The sequence below is a fragment of the Python bivittatus genome, unplaced genomic scaffold (assembly GCF_059951505.1).
Source record: "Python bivittatus isolate LINGU-HERP-01145 unplaced genomic scaffold, Pbiv_v1 ctg000100_np1212, whole genome shotgun sequence".
NCBI lineage: Eukaryota > Metazoa > Chordata > Lepidosauria > Squamata > Pythonidae > Python > Python bivittatus.
In genome coordinates, this window is record NW_028277038.1 from 3,116,996 (window position 1) to 3,135,261 (window position 18,266).

The 18,266-nt window shown below is 41.7% G+C and overlaps 1 protein-coding gene across 1 annotated transcript in view; it reads left to right on the forward strand.

The window, feature by feature from the left end:
- Positions 1–18,266, forward strand: part of TMEM132B (transmembrane protein 132B) — a 158,085-nt gene that overhangs the window by 29,603 nt on the left and 110,216 nt on the right. The window contains exon 2 of the mRNA XM_088135290.1: positions 13,424–14,333. Within this exon, the coding sequence (XP_087991416.1) occupies positions 13,424–14,333 (910 nt within the window). The remainder of the gene's footprint in view (positions 1–13,423; positions 14,334–18,266) is intronic.

Sequence of the window (18,266 nt, forward strand, 5' to 3'; positions counted from 1 at the left end):
TTTGGGTAAAATTATCTAGAGGTGGCACGGGAAGAACAGTTTTCATGGGGTGCCATATTTTCCCCCTCTCTTTTTTCCCACTGTTAAAAAAAGAGAGATTGCTTTCCTTTTTTTCTTTGAAAGAAGCCGCAGTAATATCCCAAGCCATTTCAAATCAGATTAGTTGGATGTGATTCCAAATTCTTTAGAGTGTCTGTGGCTGCTATTCCTGAGCGTAGTTGAGTCTCCAACAGTGAACAAGGTGGCTAGCTCACCCCCTCCACTCACCCCCCCCCCAAATCTGCTACACATTTCTGCCTCTCTGGGTGCCCTTACTTTCTGATCTAAAAATTGAAGCCAGGGAGATTGCACACCACAGGTAGGAAGATTATTCAGTGAGAGAGAGAATACGCACACGTGGTCCTCAGCCACATCATATCTATGGTTCTCCCTCTCTAAAAACTAGAGTTCACCTCTGAACTCTTGGAAGTGGTCAGAGTGCTGTCTAGTTGTCATAATTACCTCTCCTTCAGCCTCAGTGGTTCGACATCCCTTTACAGCACAGTTAATTTTGTATGTTGGCCATGCATTTTATGAACCGAAATGTATCCTTTTAGCTTTTCTGTATCCACCTTGATCAATTATAATGGGTTGTCCCATAATCTAGTCTAGGCTATGAAGGGGTGGTATCCCATGGAGAAGAACTGGCTTACAGAAAAAGGTTCGTGTGTTATATTAAGCCATAATGTTGTTCATTTGGCATTGGCTCAGAGTGTTGTATGAACCCAATCATTCTGGTTTAAGAAACCATAGTTCATGGCTTTGCCTATCTTAAATTCAATAATCCATGGTTAAGCCAAAATGCATGAAGCCTGCAAGGTTAGGCAAGCTTTATTGCTGCTCTGTTTTCAGGTGATTTATTTTCTGCTGAACCAGAGGAAAAAGAGTGTCTTAAGCACTTCCCCCCTTAAATACAAAAACGGTCGCAGTTTTTTGAGCCACCCACTTAGGAAGGGCTGAGAAGAGCTACAAACAAGGATGCTGGTGGGTTGCACGTGATGCTTTGCATCCCTGATCTAGAAGGCTGGTCTCTTGGCTGTCTAGCTCATATTGTGGTCCAGAATCCAATCTTTGAATCTATTGTTTTTAAATGCTATAGATGTCTTGAGCTATCATAAAAAGGTGGGTTGAGGGTATAAGAAGGTTTGTACGATGTGAAATAATGGATGTGGGATTCAGAGGCGTAGCTAATTGGGATGTTTGACTTCACCTGCAGTCAAGTGAAGTACGACAAACATCTGGGGATTTTCTATGCCTTGTGCTTTTCTGGGGCAGGAAATGTGCAGGCTGTAAGCTTCTCTTCCTCCACCGATTATGCTGAAGCTATGTTCCTGGCACTATTTCCATGGGATTGCAGTCTCTAACCTTGTCAGAAAGTTTTCAGAATCCCAATTTCCACTCTGTACTAGAGTCATGGTTGTTAGGGGTATGTATGTATGTATGTGTGTATGTATATATGAAAAGACTGTCAGTAAACTCTTGAAATGAGTCCTCCTACACTCATATTTGACGGCACCATGTGAAAAAGAGATCCAGCCCTCAGTTTGTGGTTTTCTCCCAGTGTGCTATCACAGTGCCAATTTTAAATGTTAATGCAGCAAATTCTCTGAACCAAACTTCACCATGCAAAGCTTTTTTAAAAAAATATATCCATTTGGTTTTATACTTACTGTACGCCAAGGTAGGTTATGATAAAAGTGATACATTGTTTTCCTCTCAATGTTTTTTGCAAATTGATTCACTTCCCATAGCATGTTATCTTTAGTAGTAGCTTGATGCTCGTGGTGTTGACTTGCAACGTTGCCCTATTCGTTGGAAGGTCTCTTACGCCCTGGCCTAGAAGCAGTTCCCACCATCTGAATGATCTCTGACAGATTTTGAGTCAGAGCTAGCGTTATTGTGAGACATGGTAAAGCAGTGGTCTTGGAGACCAATTGCTGTAGACTAAGGTGGACGTACCATATGACTTACTGTATCTTTCATTCCCAAAACTAGATTAGGCAGATTAGATTATGTGTGGAAAAGGCTCTAATGCTGGGAAAGGTGGAAGGAAAAAGAAGAGGAGGATGACCAGCAGCAAGGGGGATGGACTCAGTTACAGTGACGATGGGGACGCCATTGGGAGACTTGAAAGAACAGATTAGGGACAGATCGTCATGGAGAATATCTAGCTGTGTGGTTACTAGGAGCTGAAAATGACTTGATGGCACATAATCAGTCAAAAGTCTGAAAGATCATAGTGTCCCTCAGCTGTCTAGCATATCTCCATTTAGGTGAGGGGAAGGACGCAATCATATTCTCTTTGTAGGTTTCTTGGAGGGATCTAGTTGGTTCTTATGGAGCAGACAGGTCTTTGCTCTGCTCCAACAGGGCTCTTGGCATGTTCTGAATTCATCTGGTCTTCTGAAAGCAGGAAGCTTTCTGAAACCACATATAAATTAGATTTTAAAGACCTATTGACACACACACTCAAACATACACAATAGTAGCCAGCCTGCTCCAAAAGCCTAAGGTGGGGGGGGGGGGGGACCCAGTCTGTCAGAAATTAATGAGGTGAGAGTCCTAATATAAAGCAAAGCCTTGAGTGAAATTCCATGGCTTCATGGACTGTTAATTCTTTATTAGGTTTTCCTAAGACAGAGATAAAGGGCATTTTATCTTTTTTAAGGTTTGCATTAACATGCCATTGGATTTTATAGGGACATTGATCTTCATTTGGCTAATCTGCAAAGGATAATAGGAATGTGTATTCTTTGCAGCGGCAATGACAACTTTGTAACGGTTGGGATGGAGTTGGAGGGGCAGACGAGCCAGTTAAAGTTTGCACCTTTGAAGCATGGGGTCAGGGCCCTTCAGGGTGCAAATGGTCAGAGTAGGTCTGTGACCCTCAACAGAGGATGTTGAAGGCAAGGGATGTAAGTAACTCCTCTGGATCCTTAAGACAGAGACAGGTTGATTGTTTTCAAAAAGAGAAGAACTGGTAATAAAACCCCCCATATCCTTTTGAGCTGATGATGGATGAACATCCTAGTAAATCAGACCAAATTTATACAGCATAGGTGCCCAACCTATGTGCATTCACAGAACATGCTTATCTTGGTTTCTGCATTAACCTGTGTTTTGAGTTCCCACAATAGACTGATCCATACATTGATCAGATTAGGTGGATTAGAATCACAGAGTTTCTAGTCCACCTGCTTTTTGGTGCAGGGTCTACTGGAACATCTCTGACAAATGGCCACCCAGCCTCTCTCTGAAGACCTCCAGTGAAGGAGAACTTTCCTTTTCATGTTGCAGCCTGTTCCACAGACTGATAGCTTGCGTGGTCAGGAAGTTCCTTCTGTCATCTAGCTTGAATCTGCTTCCTTTCACTTTTAGTCCATGGATTCAAATCCTACTCTCTGAGGCAACAGAGAATAACTCCATTCCCTCTTCTGTGGGACAATCCTTCAGATATTTGAAGACTTGCTATTCTATCTCTCATCAATCATTTTTTCTATAGGTTGTATGGGGGGGAGGAGGGGTGTGTGTTGTGCTTCACAGTATCTGGAAGAGGCTTTAAGCAGAATCAGAGTGTTGGTTCACCATCTTGGCTCAGAATTCACCTAGGAGGTGCAAAGTTGAGGGGTGCTAATTTTGAATCCGAAGGGGATGGACTCTAGAATCATCGCTTCCAGCAACCCTTATCATTGGTTGGAGCTTCTGGGAATGGTCATTTCAAAACATCTGGCAAGTCACAGGATTCTCCACCTCTGCTCTAAACCTGAGGGGTAGTTGGGTTTTCAAGGGAGCCAGTCTTCTGACCGAGAAATCCAAGAATGGGGCACATGATCCTATGAAGATGCTATTCTGATTTTCTTCCTCTGTTAAAGATTTTTTTTCTGTCCCCTTTTACCTGCTCATTTCTCTGCAGATGTTGAGAACTGCCATTTGGCTTTGTGTGGAAGTCAGGTGCTTCACCACTGTGCCACACCCTCCCCCTGGTGCCAAAGAGTTAAGATCAAATTTCCATGTAGCCTAAAGTGTTCCTCTTTTCCACAGAGCAAACAGAAGGAGGCATAGGCTGAGCCCTGCCTGGGAACTTTGAACGTGGGTACCTTGAACCAAGTTAAGAGTGCTTCTCTTTCTTCCCTCCTTTGTTTAATTCTTCACCATCCATCCATGAGATCTTCATTGCTACAAGGCTCACAAGACACAACAAACATTTCCCTGCCTTACTTGTTGTTCTGCAAAAATTTCCTCTGGCATTAGCATGAGAGGGAAGGATGGCCCAAGAATTTCAGAAAGGAGGAACCATGCCCAGATGTCTTTAAAAAGTGAGCTGCCTTCTTGAAGCACAATATCAGCAGACAAATGCTTGTTTTCTTACTCAAGGGAAGCCATTCAGGCCATACCTGAACGGCATTTCTTAGCCTTTGATCACTGCTGAGAAAGACAAGCTCTACCAAGGGAATGATGTCCTATCCTTTCTGACAGTTTCTGCCATACATTTGCAAAAGACTTCAAGTGCCTCTCAGAAATGCAGTATATATCTCTGTCCATTCATTTGGGGGAATATAGGCAGGGGAAGAACGAACTATGAACCTGGATGCTCTGATATGAAGTCCATTCAAAGAAGCAAAGAATTCGACAAGTAGCATTTTATGGGGCGGGGAGGGAAGGTGGAGATCCTCCAAGGGCAAAGACAGTTTATTCAAAAATGTTAAGTGAAATAGCCCGAGGCTGTTTTGGTTTCAAAATGAAGACGGGAAAGTAAGGGCTTGGAAGCAGCAAGGCAGCTCTACTCCTTGAGGGATGTTGACCGCAAGAGTTAGACACAAGGAGTTCTCCTTTGAAGAAAGTGGTGTATATTTCAAATAGCTGTTTCTTAAGTAGAGCGGCTCTGGAGATGTGGATAGGACAGAATACGGCACAGAAAATTTCACTGGGGGAGGAATTTTCTTCCAAAAATGGGGGAAGAAGATATGGTAATTTTTATGCCTGAAGAAAGCAAAGCAGATGCATAATGCTAATTGTTAGAGGCGAATGCTTCTGCTTTTTCCTTGCTTTGTGGCCCTCCTTGAGGCAGAGAAGTTAAGATACTATTCAACATTGCTGCAACATTTTTTTCCTTGAGTGATGGGTGCTTTGTCTGTATCTTCCTTCCTGATGTTTTGCTTGTGAGCCCCGTGGCTTAGACAGACCCACTGGCACCTTTTATGGGATAGATACCCAACAGTGGGAAAATGGGGCAATTGGCAATGGGAAGGAGCACTTGAAATCTTGAAACTCCCATTGGTTTGCATTTTAATTGCTGTTCTTAAGGTCTTAAAAAGGGTATTGTGTAAGCTAAACTGGCAATATTTGGAAGTTTGGGACATCAATTACTTAAACAATTTTCAGAGTTTCTGTTTCTCTCTTTACTGAACCCTAAGCACTGAATGTCAGAGTCAGACCATCCAGAGCTTCCTGTATCTACTGAGAGAAGGAGGACTTTGCTATTCTTTTGGGACTTTCATATAATGCTGGCTTCCCAAATATTCAAAACGAATCCACTTTCCTCCAGTCTTGTAATTCTGACTCAACAGTTGATCAGTTGAAAGCTGGAGGGTTTTTTTTTTAAAAAGAAAACCAAGGTTGAATCACAATCATGATTAAAAAAATCCTGCATATTGAATTACAAGTTAGATCACCATTAATACTTGCTCATGTATTGAAAGTATTCACAAGCTCAATTAATCCCCCTCTTATTCATTGGAGGAGAATGTGCCCTGTGGTCCAAATATGGATTCCCATGGTGTCTTTAAAGATAAAAAGATTCTTTTCATGAAAATATGTGTTACAGCAGAAGGTTTCATGGACTAATATCTATGTCATCAGTAGAAATGAAATTGGGTCTATTCCTTGAAATATAAGTCATAATTAACCCGTGTTGAAGACATTCCAGTCCTGTCTGTTGGGTATGGGCCTACTGTCCATGGTGCTGAAAGACCTCTGTCCTTGGTGCTGTTATCATTTCTGAGATTCCAGTTTATCTTGTCAAATGTCTGGCAGTTTTGAGCATTTCTGATGGATACACTAGAGTTGGCATGTTGTAAGCAATGATTTGTAATTTTATCAGAGGCTGACTTTTTTGGAGGCACTGGCACATCATGCTTTCAACCTTAGTTGCTTAGATCAGTATCTATAAGTGAAGACTGATTTTGATAAAAGAACTTTCTTGGCATTCCTGTCTCGGTGACAGAGAGAGCTCAGCTTGTATAAAGTCTTGCTTTTCTGCTGTCAGTCTTATTGCATTGTTGACATGGATGTCATGATGAGGAATACAAAACATTCCAGAAGTTGGTCAACAATTCTGTGTTTTTAATTGGAATCCTTCTTATTCCCTTGTTCGGCAGTTCCTCCTCTTTTTCCCCGGCAAAAGAAGCTCATTCAGGAAAGAATACTACCCCCCCCCCAAAAAAAGCTTTCAAATTAATCTATTAAAGTTAGTAGGGATTATTATTATTTTAAAAGCTTCATAGTAGTCTCATGTGGTTGCATTATTTATCTGTGGCTTCAACAAAATTACAATTTTGTGGGAGCTCCTTGCTGGCTTGTCTAAACAAAAATTGTGTTCTCTCTTAATTGTCATCTTATATCTTGAGAGGGATGTGAGATGTTGCTGATTGTGGAACAAACAGTAGTTTTTATTCTTGTATTTATTTTATGTAGGGTATTTATATGCTACCCACTCCCTAAATAGCTCAGAGAGGTCTGCAGAAATCCATTTAAAGCAAATCTTAAGGCACATAGAAAAAAACAATTTATTTGAAATAATTTAAATATTAAAATAGATGAAAGAAAAGTCTGGGTAAGCACGTATGTTTTCAAGTCTCCTCCTAAACACTGAGTGTGTGTGGGTTGTCTCAACCCCAATTGCTGATTGTTCCACAACATGGGCCACACTACAGAGAAAACAGAATTAACCATGGATGTCAAAAGTGTCCATGGTGGCCACTGGAGAAAGTACCTTGCTGGGGATCTAAGAACGCAAAGTAGATAAGCACAGGTTTGGTCAGTCCTAAATTGTGCTACTTCATGGATGTTCTTGTTTCTTGCATAATATCCAAAACAAAGCTTGGCTTATGTGCGCACATGATTATTTACTTACTTAAAGGAAAGTAAGTAGCTGGCCATCTCAATCTCACGACAACAATACATACAAGATAAAACAACCAAATATAAAATAAAACAATTATGCAGTCCACTGAGGCTCTTAATAAATTATCTCGCAGCTTACCAAAACGAACATCCTGGTCCCAACAGCCTGAGGGAAAAGCCAGGTCTTCAAGGGTCAAGGCCATCCAAATCTCGGGGGGGGGGGGAGGCTGTTCCACAGGACAGGTACCATGAGAAGAAGGAGATTCTCATGCAAGTGGGAAGAGATGTGCTTGAATTTCATTTTGAATCACAAAAACCAGGTCCCAGGGGCCATTCAAGGCTGATGTTTCCAAGCTGGAGGCCAAAGAGGAAGTGGTTTCTCAATGGCCTTGGTGCCAGACCAGCTCAGCATCCCTGGTGGCGCATCCAGAACAAAATAAGGGATTGGCATGATGACGGTGAAGTGCCAGTCACAAGCCTCTGCCTCTTCCTCCCTGCTCTTGTTATAAATATCAGAAGCTGCTCAGATCCTGCTGTTTCATGTATTAGCCACCAAGGATTTGTATGTATTGGTGGGGCCCTGATCATTGCTCTGTGAGCAAGCTAGGACAAGCACAATCCTTAATTCAGTTAATAGGATGTACCGTTTAATTTAAAACATGTCCATTGTTCCATTAACTCAGCCTTTGAATTTGTAACCCTTCAGGCTCCTCTAATGTCATGAAGTGTGATCAGCAGAGGAATTTCCTTCCTGCTGTTATGTCAGACCAAAACATTGACTTAGCAGGAGGGACGCCTCCATTTTTTCTCCCTTAAAACAAAAACTTAAAACCAAAGCATTGGCTTGCTAAATCAGTCTGTTCAATTCATCTCTGTCTCTTCATCCGTTCAGAACCAGATTTCCTGTCTTGTGCAGCCCCAGCTGTAATTCTTTCTCCCCTCTGTTCTTAGAATCTTTTTTTTTTTATGATCTGCCACTAAACTGCACGATTTTCTTAGTATCTTTGTGGTTGGGTTCCTTCTCCCTTATCTATCTTCCTTGGGTCCTGATTCAATTCCTGGCTTTAATTTTTTTAAAATGATCCTTGCAACTTCCTGTTGGGACGATTTTTTCCTTTTTATTTCAGATCTCTCCACCTGGTGGTTTCTTGACTGTCTCTCTTTCTTGACCTGCAAAACTTCCATATGAGGAATTCCATTCTGGTGTCTTCTCTTGGATTTGAATGGAAGCATAGATAGATATGGAAGCTGCAGATTTCAGGACCGTGTAGTGCAAAATCCAGACTTTCCTTCAGCCATCTAACCACTAAGCTAAATCTCCATAGCCTCCATAACTTCATGTTGTTTGCAGTAACTGATGACACTGCTCAGTTTACACATCATTTTCCCCCCTAAAGAAGCCACCAACTTAATCTGGAGCCTTATGCATGCCAACTGTGTTCTCTAGCCCTGAGTTACAATTCCCAGCTGTGCAAGTTTCTCCATAATCATCCGTGCACCTAAGCATCAAGTCACACTGTGGTGACTTAAAACTCGGCTCCAATTATCCTTGAATGCATTTTACATTATGAGAAGGCAGCGTGCTAGGGTTTTACAAATGTAGCTGTAATATTAGTTATGTATCTTCCTTACCTTCTGGTTCTTAAACGTCAGCAAGCAGTGGGGCGAGTTGGGGAGGGTGGAGAGGAAAAGAAGTTAATCCTTGATCCTTTGAGATGTGGGATTTACTTTCCACCTGTGGATGTGAAGTACATGGGACAATGGAAGATCTAATCCAACGCTATGGTGTGTAGCGGTATCAAGAGGTATTAGCTAGTTACTGTAAACCATGAACATACAGATGTTGCTAGACTACTACCCAGTCCAGGGTTTCTCAACCGTAGCAACTTTAAGATGTGCGGACTTCAACTCCCAGTATTCCCCAGCCAGCATGCTGGCTGGGGAATTCTGGGAGTGGAAGTCCACACATCTTAAAGCAGCCAAGGTTGAGAAACACTGGCCCAGTCACATCTTGGCTGCCAACTGAAAAGTTGCACCGAATAACCATTACCTCTGGAGTATTCCATAGCCATGGTCCCAGTTTCAGATCCCAGCCACTCCAGTTAAAAAGGAGAGGTTGTGGGTGGAGCTTACATTCTTCTATAGTTGCCTACAGCCTTGACTTGAGAAGATATCTCTGCTCCCTGCGTTATATCCAAAGCGTCCTTATCTGCATGAAACAAAGTTGCCCCAGGTTTCTCCTGTGCTCGCTTCTTTTTGACTACTTTTGAATGGACATGACAGATGGCTTTTCATCTTCATCTTTCAGCACTACCACTGTTAGCATAACAGGTGATTTAATGAACATTGCATCATGCTTTCCAACGCTCTCCCAGCATCAAATTTTCCACGGCTTTTTCACTGAGATTCATGCAGCTGTTCTCCGGCTAGGAATTGGAAAGGAGGAGGCTTGTCTCCTGGGGATGATGGATAGCATTTTTTAAGGGTTTCCTACGGCCTCATAAAATGCTGCTACATTCAGATTTCGCATTTAGTTGGAGGCAGATTCTGGGGCAAACCTCAACCTGTCACTGGGGTTTTATGGCTCACTGTATAAATGACAAAAATGGTGCATCGTTTACTTGACTCACGGTATAGTGAGATTTGCTAGCATCATACCCTGTTCTCCAGAGATGGGCTGAATTGCTAGCATAGAACGGAGAAGCAGAAGGGGGGTCTTTTAGAGATGACTGCAAAATCAGAACTTGAGAAGGATAAAATTCCTGAGTAATAAGGGAGAAAAAACTGTATGTAATGTAACATTTGTGGGTATATATTTATTGGAGAAAGGGACTAGGATTCTGGGCCGTTGGGAGACCTACTTATTCTTTCTCGAAGTAAGACCCTAACCATTGCAAAAAGGCATCAAGACTGGCCAAGGTGAATATTTCAACCTTTTTTTCATAATTTACCAGCATTCATCCTTGTAGCGCGGGGCTGACTTAAGGAACTCATTGACCCAGCAATTAGGAGGTGGAGCGTGTTTCCAAAAGAGATGGTGACAGTCCCCGCTTAGGTGGATTTACGAAGAGATTTGTTTATACGCTCAATGGGTATTACTTATTTAGTTAGCTTAGCCTGGCTTTGCTTACCCAGCGGAATGGGTGACAGCTCTGTTAAGCCACTTGCAATGGTGGGGGGGGGGGTTGTCTCCAGGCCCAACATGTCTGCAGATTTTTGTCCCTCAGTGGCTTAAGAACAGCCAAGATTGAAACATGATTTTATCCTCCCAAATTCAGTGGCTGAAAAAGAAAACTTGTAAGTTGGTACAACGAGGAGTAGGCCTTTTGTGAAGGAGTTATGAGCATCATTTGGGCACAAAACCCAAACTTGGAGGTGGGTTTGTGGGTGTGCCTGAGTCTCAATTATAGACTTCGCTCCAGGGATTGGATTTAGGGGTTCTAGTAAATAACGAAGTTGATTCCCCCTAAATCACCCCGTAAAAGACGAGAGCCTCGCCTAAGATTCAGGTTCATCTTTTCTCCTGGCAAATCGAATTTAGTTATTTATTGATTTACAAGTATTTACATGCTTGCTGGCGTTGATGTTTTCAGATGACAAAACATGATTTTTCCTTGTTCGTTTCCGTTTTCTCATCCCTCGTTCAGAGCTTTCCCCAGGAAGCAAATCTGGCTTGAGGCGGTGAAGTCTACTTGAATTTGAGATTCAGCTGTGGACGGTGTCATGTCTTACCAACAGCCTGTATAAATAGCAATGAGCTGTTAATATGACTGTTTGTGCCTGAATTTGAGACTTACTTTTTACCCTCCACGATGCAGCAAACTCTTAGTTACTGGACTTTGGTTTAGTGGACTTTGGATACAATGGACAACTCTTTCGTTTGGAAGCTGCCCTCGTGTAACCAATGAAATCTGTCTGGATGCTTTATGCTATTTATGTCAGTTTACGTCATTTGTGTTAATTTATGTCTTGTGGGTCAAGAGGTTGTGGCACAAATGTCACAATTTACATTATCCGAGTAATTACGCCACGGTGGTAGCAATGTGAAGCATGCGATTTGTTGCATTATGTCATGGTGCAAGTGATGTTAATTGATGCCAGCGATGTATTTTGGGGTTTAGGAGACATTCAGGAATGAGGGACTTGCTTTCTCACCAAATGGCCCATTCAAAGGAGGGTTTATGGTGGTTGTATTAGAGCAGGGAGTCCTAGGTTCAGATCTCAACTTGGTGATGGAGCTTACTGAGTTACTGGGGGCTAGTCAATTTCCCTAACCACAACATTCCCCACAAAATAATAATAATAATAATAATAATAATAATAATAATAATAATAATAATATCATCAGGATAATATTGAAAGGGAATTCTCCATCCACGTATGTTGATTTGAGCTCTCTAGAGGAAAGACATGGAAAAAAATAATTTAATATTAATTTAAATTTAAATTTAATTTAATTTCCTAGATGGATGTTGCCTCTATCAGATAAGTGCATGAGCTCCTGTAAAATCTGAGGCTGACCCTCAGGTTTCCTAAAGTTTGGTTCAGAAAACAGATCTGCTTCCTTTGGTGATTCAAAGCAATGTTGGAAATCAATCTGATTCCAGTATCTAAAGTGCATCTTTGAATGGCATCTTTGAACTGGGTCACCTCAATTCAGATGCTGAAATTGATTTTTTTTCAAAAATAACTCACTCCTGTCAATGCCCAGAAGTGCTTGAATAGAGATGGAGGGACTTGATTTAAGCCTTCAGTTTCCTTTCAGCTGGAAAGTCAGTTTGATTTAGAAATTTGGTTGAGTCCCTGTTGAACTCCAGAGTGAAGCTTCTTCAAAGCCTATTGGAGAGACTTTTTCTTGGAGAATTCCTCATATTTGTCACCAGAAAGTAGAGCGAACTTGTGGGGTTGGGAAATATAAAGGAGTATCTTTTAACATAAAAAATTAGCAGACTGGAGATTCTGTTACAGGCTTGTCATGCACACTGTTAGTCTGTCATGCTAACATTCCAGGAAAAAGAGGTTCAAAAACTTCAAAAGGACTATGCCCTAATGAACTCACTAATAAAGCAAGGCTGGGGATTCCTATCTCGGATCTCAAGATTCTGAACTCTAAGCCCTAATTCTTGACATGATAACTCATTAAAGACAATCTGTGGGACTTTCACTTCCTTGATCCTGCTCTGCAGCTAAAGGGGCCTGACAATCTGTTGCAGAAGGACTTTCCACCAAAGATTCTACGAATGGTCTTGAAAAATAAATTTCTTTCTCCACCACAATCTTGGAATGTTCTCATGAGTTCACCCCAGAGGGCCTTTTAGAAGAAAACCATGTCTCATTAAGAAGTGCAGAAATGGGAATACGGAGGATGGCTGCATTGATAGATTTGATCAATACCTAGAAAGGAGAAGTAGCTTTCAAGTGAGCAACTGAAAATAAAACAGGCCAGGTATCACTAAAAGAAAAATGAAAAAAAGAATGAACTTGGAGCCGAGCCAAAATGATATGAAATGATTTGGGACTGTAGTGAGTATGAAAGTAGTACACTGTAGTTTGTATAAAATGGAAATGTGGGGTTCTTTTTGCCCCCTGCTCGGCCTTCATGGGCAACTTCTGAATCTCCCTTTCTTGTAACAGCTACCAAAAACATCTATTTTTTTTTCTTTTCTTATTTTGGGAGGGTGTGAAATCTGAGGTCTCTACTTTCCCATCCAATTTTAGTTTCCCTGGGAAAGTGTATTTGGGTTAGGGGGTTTTAGTTTGACCCCTAAAATTCTCCTTCACTAGCTTTGCAAAACTTACTGGTCACCCAACTGATTTGGGGAGCTCATGGTGACCAATGGGCTGCCCATGATGGATGGATATTTACTAACAATGTTTTTACATTCCTGTTTTGTGGGAGGGGGCTGAGCGTTTGGGGTAGTGTTGGTTAAGGGTGGGGATTTTTAACTGCGAGACATTTTGAAGGTTCTAGTAGTAGCAAAAAATGGGTTGGAGGCCAGATATAGGCTATAGCAGGGTTTCTCAACCTCAGCAACTTTAAGATGTCTGGCTGGGGAATTCTGGGAGTTGAAGTCCACCCATCTTAAAGTTGCTGAGGTTGAGGAACCCTGGACTATGGATCACAAGTTGTCAGAAAGTGGCAGTCAGGTTTTTGTTTAGGTTATTGACTGTCTTATTTTTGACTGGGATGGTCTGAAAGATGAGGCAAAAGCTATCCCTTAATTACCTTTCCCCCTCCTCTCCCCTTTCCTTTCACTTGCAGTGGTGGACTGCCGAGGTGGAATTGTTGACAGCCTGCAAAGATTTGCCAGCTCACCGGTGTATCTCCCTGTGAGTTACCACCTTTCCAGCGCTGACGCTTCCTTCTTCCTCAAAGAAACCAACCAAGAGATCGTGAGGAATGCGAGCTTGCAGTCCCGCACAGAGCCTTTCCTGGTCTACAAAGCCACCCGCTTGCCTGTATTAAATGCTACTTATGGTCCTTACACTGTGGAGCAGATTATGCCTCCGAACCTGTGGCTGACGTCGCCTCTGTTCAGTTTCACTGACGGGTTCACTTTTAATTGGAAGTTACAATCGCGCATCGTCGACAGTTCCGTATATTCCAATAGGCCCAAAGTCCAGGCTTTGTTTTATGTTGCTGGCAAAGATTGGGAAGATCATGATCCGTCTGAGGTCTTGCCCTGCGTGCAGATGGTAGCTTTCCGGAAGGACAGAGTAGCTGTGGGCAACTGTCGATTGAAAGGTCACCTGGGCTTATGTGTTGTAGAACTGGAGTTCCCACCAGCCTGGTTCAACTCTGAGTTGTCAACTCCATTGCCACCATTGACTTCAGAGTATCAAGAGACAGAGGACTCACTGGAAGGGTTCACAGTGGAGCTTTTCTATTGGATGTACACAGCAGTGGAAGAGGAATGTCCTTCAGGAGATCCAAACCTGGAAAGCTTTCTTCATCCAGGAGGCCAGGATGAGGCACAGGTGCCTGTGGTCTCAATGGAAAAAGTTGGCAGTGTTATTCTTTACCCAACTCAAGACAAGCTCAAGAAGTCATCCCTCAAGCTTGACAACAACCTTGTGCTCTGTTTGCCACGTAGCCCAGTCAAGGAAGGAGATCTTGTCATGTTCCATGTCTCTCTCACCAGTGGCTCTCTAGCAGATCAGTTTACACTAAGGTAAGTGTTATAAATATGTGTTTTAGAAAGTGACATATGCTGTTAGAAATCAACCCAACGTTGGTGGGTTGGTCATGGTCGGGGTGAACCAAAGCAGCCAAGATAAAAAAAAAAAAATGGGGCTGTGGTCTATGGTTTCCCCTTGAATGCAATGCTATAATACTCAGTTCCACTTCTGCCATGAATTCCAGATTTGTAGAAACAAGAAAAACCTGCTGTTGCCATTGAAAGCTTGTTCAGTGTTAGCTGTTCTTTTTAAAACTCATTGGCAAAAAATGAGATATAAGCTTGGGCTGGGCAGGGATCGGACCCTGGGAGCAGGGGCTAACCCTTTTCTTGTTGAGCTTACCTCAACCCAATAGCATTTTCCCTTCAAAGTAAGTCAAATCAATGGTGTTCATTTAAGTCCAGCAACCATTCCCCCCAAACAACAAAACCGCACAGAGACACAACTTGGCTTGATCAAAACCATCAAAAGAAAGCCAAACCATTGATAGCTACTTGAATAACACAATGTATCATTCAGCTTCGTGAAATAGGGACATACGGATCATAAAAAAGACGTACTTGATTAACTCAGCATCCTTTAATGATCATGACCCTGTTTTAATGGCTTCATTGAAAAACTTGCTTGTGTTTCCTTGGTAATTTTGAAAATGAGATCCCTCATTAGAATGTCTGCAAAATGTAGCTTCTTTTTGTGATGCAGGTGGATGGTCCAGCCTTGAACTGAAGAGATTAAATTCTCTCTTATATTTTTAGATGGTCTTCCTTTTCATTTGTGTATTCCACATGAGCTTCTCCTCCTCTTTATCTTCAAATTTCTCCTTGTTCTTATTTATTAATTAAAACTTATCTAACCTATCCACTGTTAGTAGATCTTAGCGTAGGACGCCATCAGTAAAAACCAGTGGCACCATTGTGACTGCATAACTTCATCTGAATGCAATTATAGACCTTTATGGGATTGGAAGTCCTAGACAATCCAGGTTCCTAGCCATGCAGAACTGTTGAGCCCAAGATCTCTTTTCTGTGTCAACATGAAATGGAGCTCACAATATTTCCATTAAAAAAAACAAACAACAACAGTTCTAGGTCATCCATAGTTTTTCTTTTCTTTTTATTTATACATTTTGGAGCATGTGTGTGGTATCCGAAGAAAGTGGGGATGTAATGTTATTGCTATTGTTGATGATCAGGGACCCTTGCGATCTTTTGCAAGATGGTAGAGATGGGTCTTCTGTCCAATTCAATCTCCATGATTCCTGTTTGTAGCTTCAACTATCAGCATCTCATTCTGGAACATAAAAACACGGAGGAAAAGCTGGAGTTTGACTGCTGGGGAAAGAAAGGCCAAATGGTAATTAGAAAGTGTTGCATGCTGAGAAAAGGATTAGATACTAGGGAAAAAAGATGTTGTAACTGCTTACTTCTAGAGAGACGTACCCTATCTTTATTCTACAACTGCTATTTTATCTGTCTGTCTGTCTATTATCTATCTATCTATCTATCTATCTATCTATCTATCTATCTATCTATCTATCTATCTATCATCATCATCTAATCTATCTATGGATCTCCTGTCTAAATCTATAACAGCACATATGCATGATGTTTTCCAAAAATGTATAAAAAGAAACATTTCTCTATATGCTTCTTTTAATGCACATGCTTTAAATTTAGCTCAGTGTGATGGAGATTCAACTTTGACCAGTAAAATCTCACTCAAATTACTGAGATCTGTCCAAAGTCTTTACACCGGCCGGGCAAGAAGAGTGAGTAAACCAGCATTTCTCCTGAGGGCTTTCAATATTATTAACTTGACCAGGATTAATTTATTTGACTTGAAGTTTATACATCTGAACACAGAATTACATGGAGGAAAATAAAAATCACTGTGGCTGTGGCATCTAACGCATACAAGTTTTCTTACTTGCTCTACTGATTTGTTTTCAGTCCATTAGTAATGTCTATAAAGACCCAGGAGGTATTTTATATATAAAATTTCTCTTGTCTTTTGGTCAGATATATGCGTAGCAGAATGCCTGCTGTGGGAGACTTGGTTTTCCCCCCCTTGTTTTTCCAAGTATAACTGATTGTTTTTAATCATGTTGGCTTTGTAAGTGGGGTGTAATATATTCCATTCTGAGTAACATGAATTTATAAATCAAAATGGGGCATGGTTCTCCCCCCGTGACTATTTCTCTGCAGTGCAAAAATCTTTCTTTTGAATATGTTGCTAGCTTTATTTTTCAGCACTGTCTTCCAGCAGGAAAATGCTCACCAACCTTTTCGCTTTACTAGATGCCGAATAGGTAGAAACAGATTTTCAATTTTTTGTTTCTTCCATTTCTTCCTTTCTTTTTTCCTTTCAAGGCTTAAATTCAGTTCATCTTGGGTCCTCATCTGCTTGAGATTTTTAAGGAGATGCATAGAAGGATAGAAACAGGCATCCTGTTTTTTTAAACAAAATGCAGGAAAAGAAACATGATGTTTCTTTTGATGCACGAGTTTAAATGTTAAACGTTGCAAAGTGATCATCTTGATTTGGCAGACTCTTTCCCCCTAATAATGCATGTTTCTCCACTTACTTTTTTGAAGCTGATAATGGCTACAGATACATGTGAAATCTTAGGGAGGCGTACCCTTCCAGTCGACATTTAACCCCTGTAGATAAGTCTTGTTTCTACATGCCTTCCTCCTAGGATATAATATAAGGATGGTGTTTTTACTAATAAAAAGGAAAAGGAAACAGAAACCAGGCAGAAACGAGGTCTGTGAAAGAAGTAGTGTGTGTTTCCCATGGTGTGTAAGTCTTCCTTGAATCTTCACACCAGATTGTATTGACAGATGTCACTTCTCAGTCCTGCGAAGGACTCACATGTTATTCTTCTGTTCCTTTTGCTGTTCTATTGCTTTCTCCCCTGAAGAACTTAAGAAGGAAAAAAAAAGATTTAATCCCCCCGCACCCCGATCTTGTTGCATACGTAGGAAGGAGAGTCTCTCTCCCCCCCCCGCCAGTATCACTGGCTCAGAATTGCAGGCCATTTGCATCTTTGCACCCTGCAATCACATGGCGCATTGGGGGACCTGGATGTTGGGGCAACAGATGTGGCCTGGGTTTATGTGCTTCTTTTGAACAGCAAGTGTCGAGTGCCCAGGACGGCGAAGGCAAGAGTTTGAAAATGCAAGAGGGGCAACAGATGTGGGGCAACAGATGTGGCCTGGGTTTATGTGCTTCTTTTGAACAGCAAGTGTCGAGTGCCCAGGACGACGAAGGCAAGAGTTTGAAAATGCAAGAGGGGCAGCGAGGAGGGTGCCCGTTCTCTAGAAATAAGGATTTACTTTGACACGGAGGCATTTTCCCAGACAAATATTTATCATTCAAAGATGAAAACCCTGTCACATCAGCGAAACATTCCAGTTGCAAAGTTTTTGATGCTGAGTAAGGGAGCTGTCAGGCATCTTGCAGTTTAGAAAGCTTGCTTTATTCTCTTCACCTCCTCCTCCTCCTCCTCCTCCTTTACATTCCCCCCCCTCCTTTGTATTTCTGGGGATTTTGTCCCCAACTTCCTTTCCTTTTTGTATAATAGAAACAATCTATGACTTTCTAGCAGTTTCTCAGTAAATGGCTTTTGATTAATGTTCAAAGCAAAGCGGAGGCCCATTAATCAGTCTCAGCAGATGTTTATTGCTTTAACATGCTGCAAAGGAGGCAGTGGGGTTTATGCCTTCAGTCACCTGCACACATGTATGTTATCGTAATGTGCAAGGCCAGCAAAAAACCCTAGTTTCAGTGAAACAACTCTTCAGGAGCTGCTCCTCCTCCTCTTCCTCCTCCACAAAGAAACCCATATAATGCACAAAAAACCCAGGGAATTCCTTGCCACGGGATGTAATAATCCCATTTCAGCCCAAAAGGTCATTGGATGA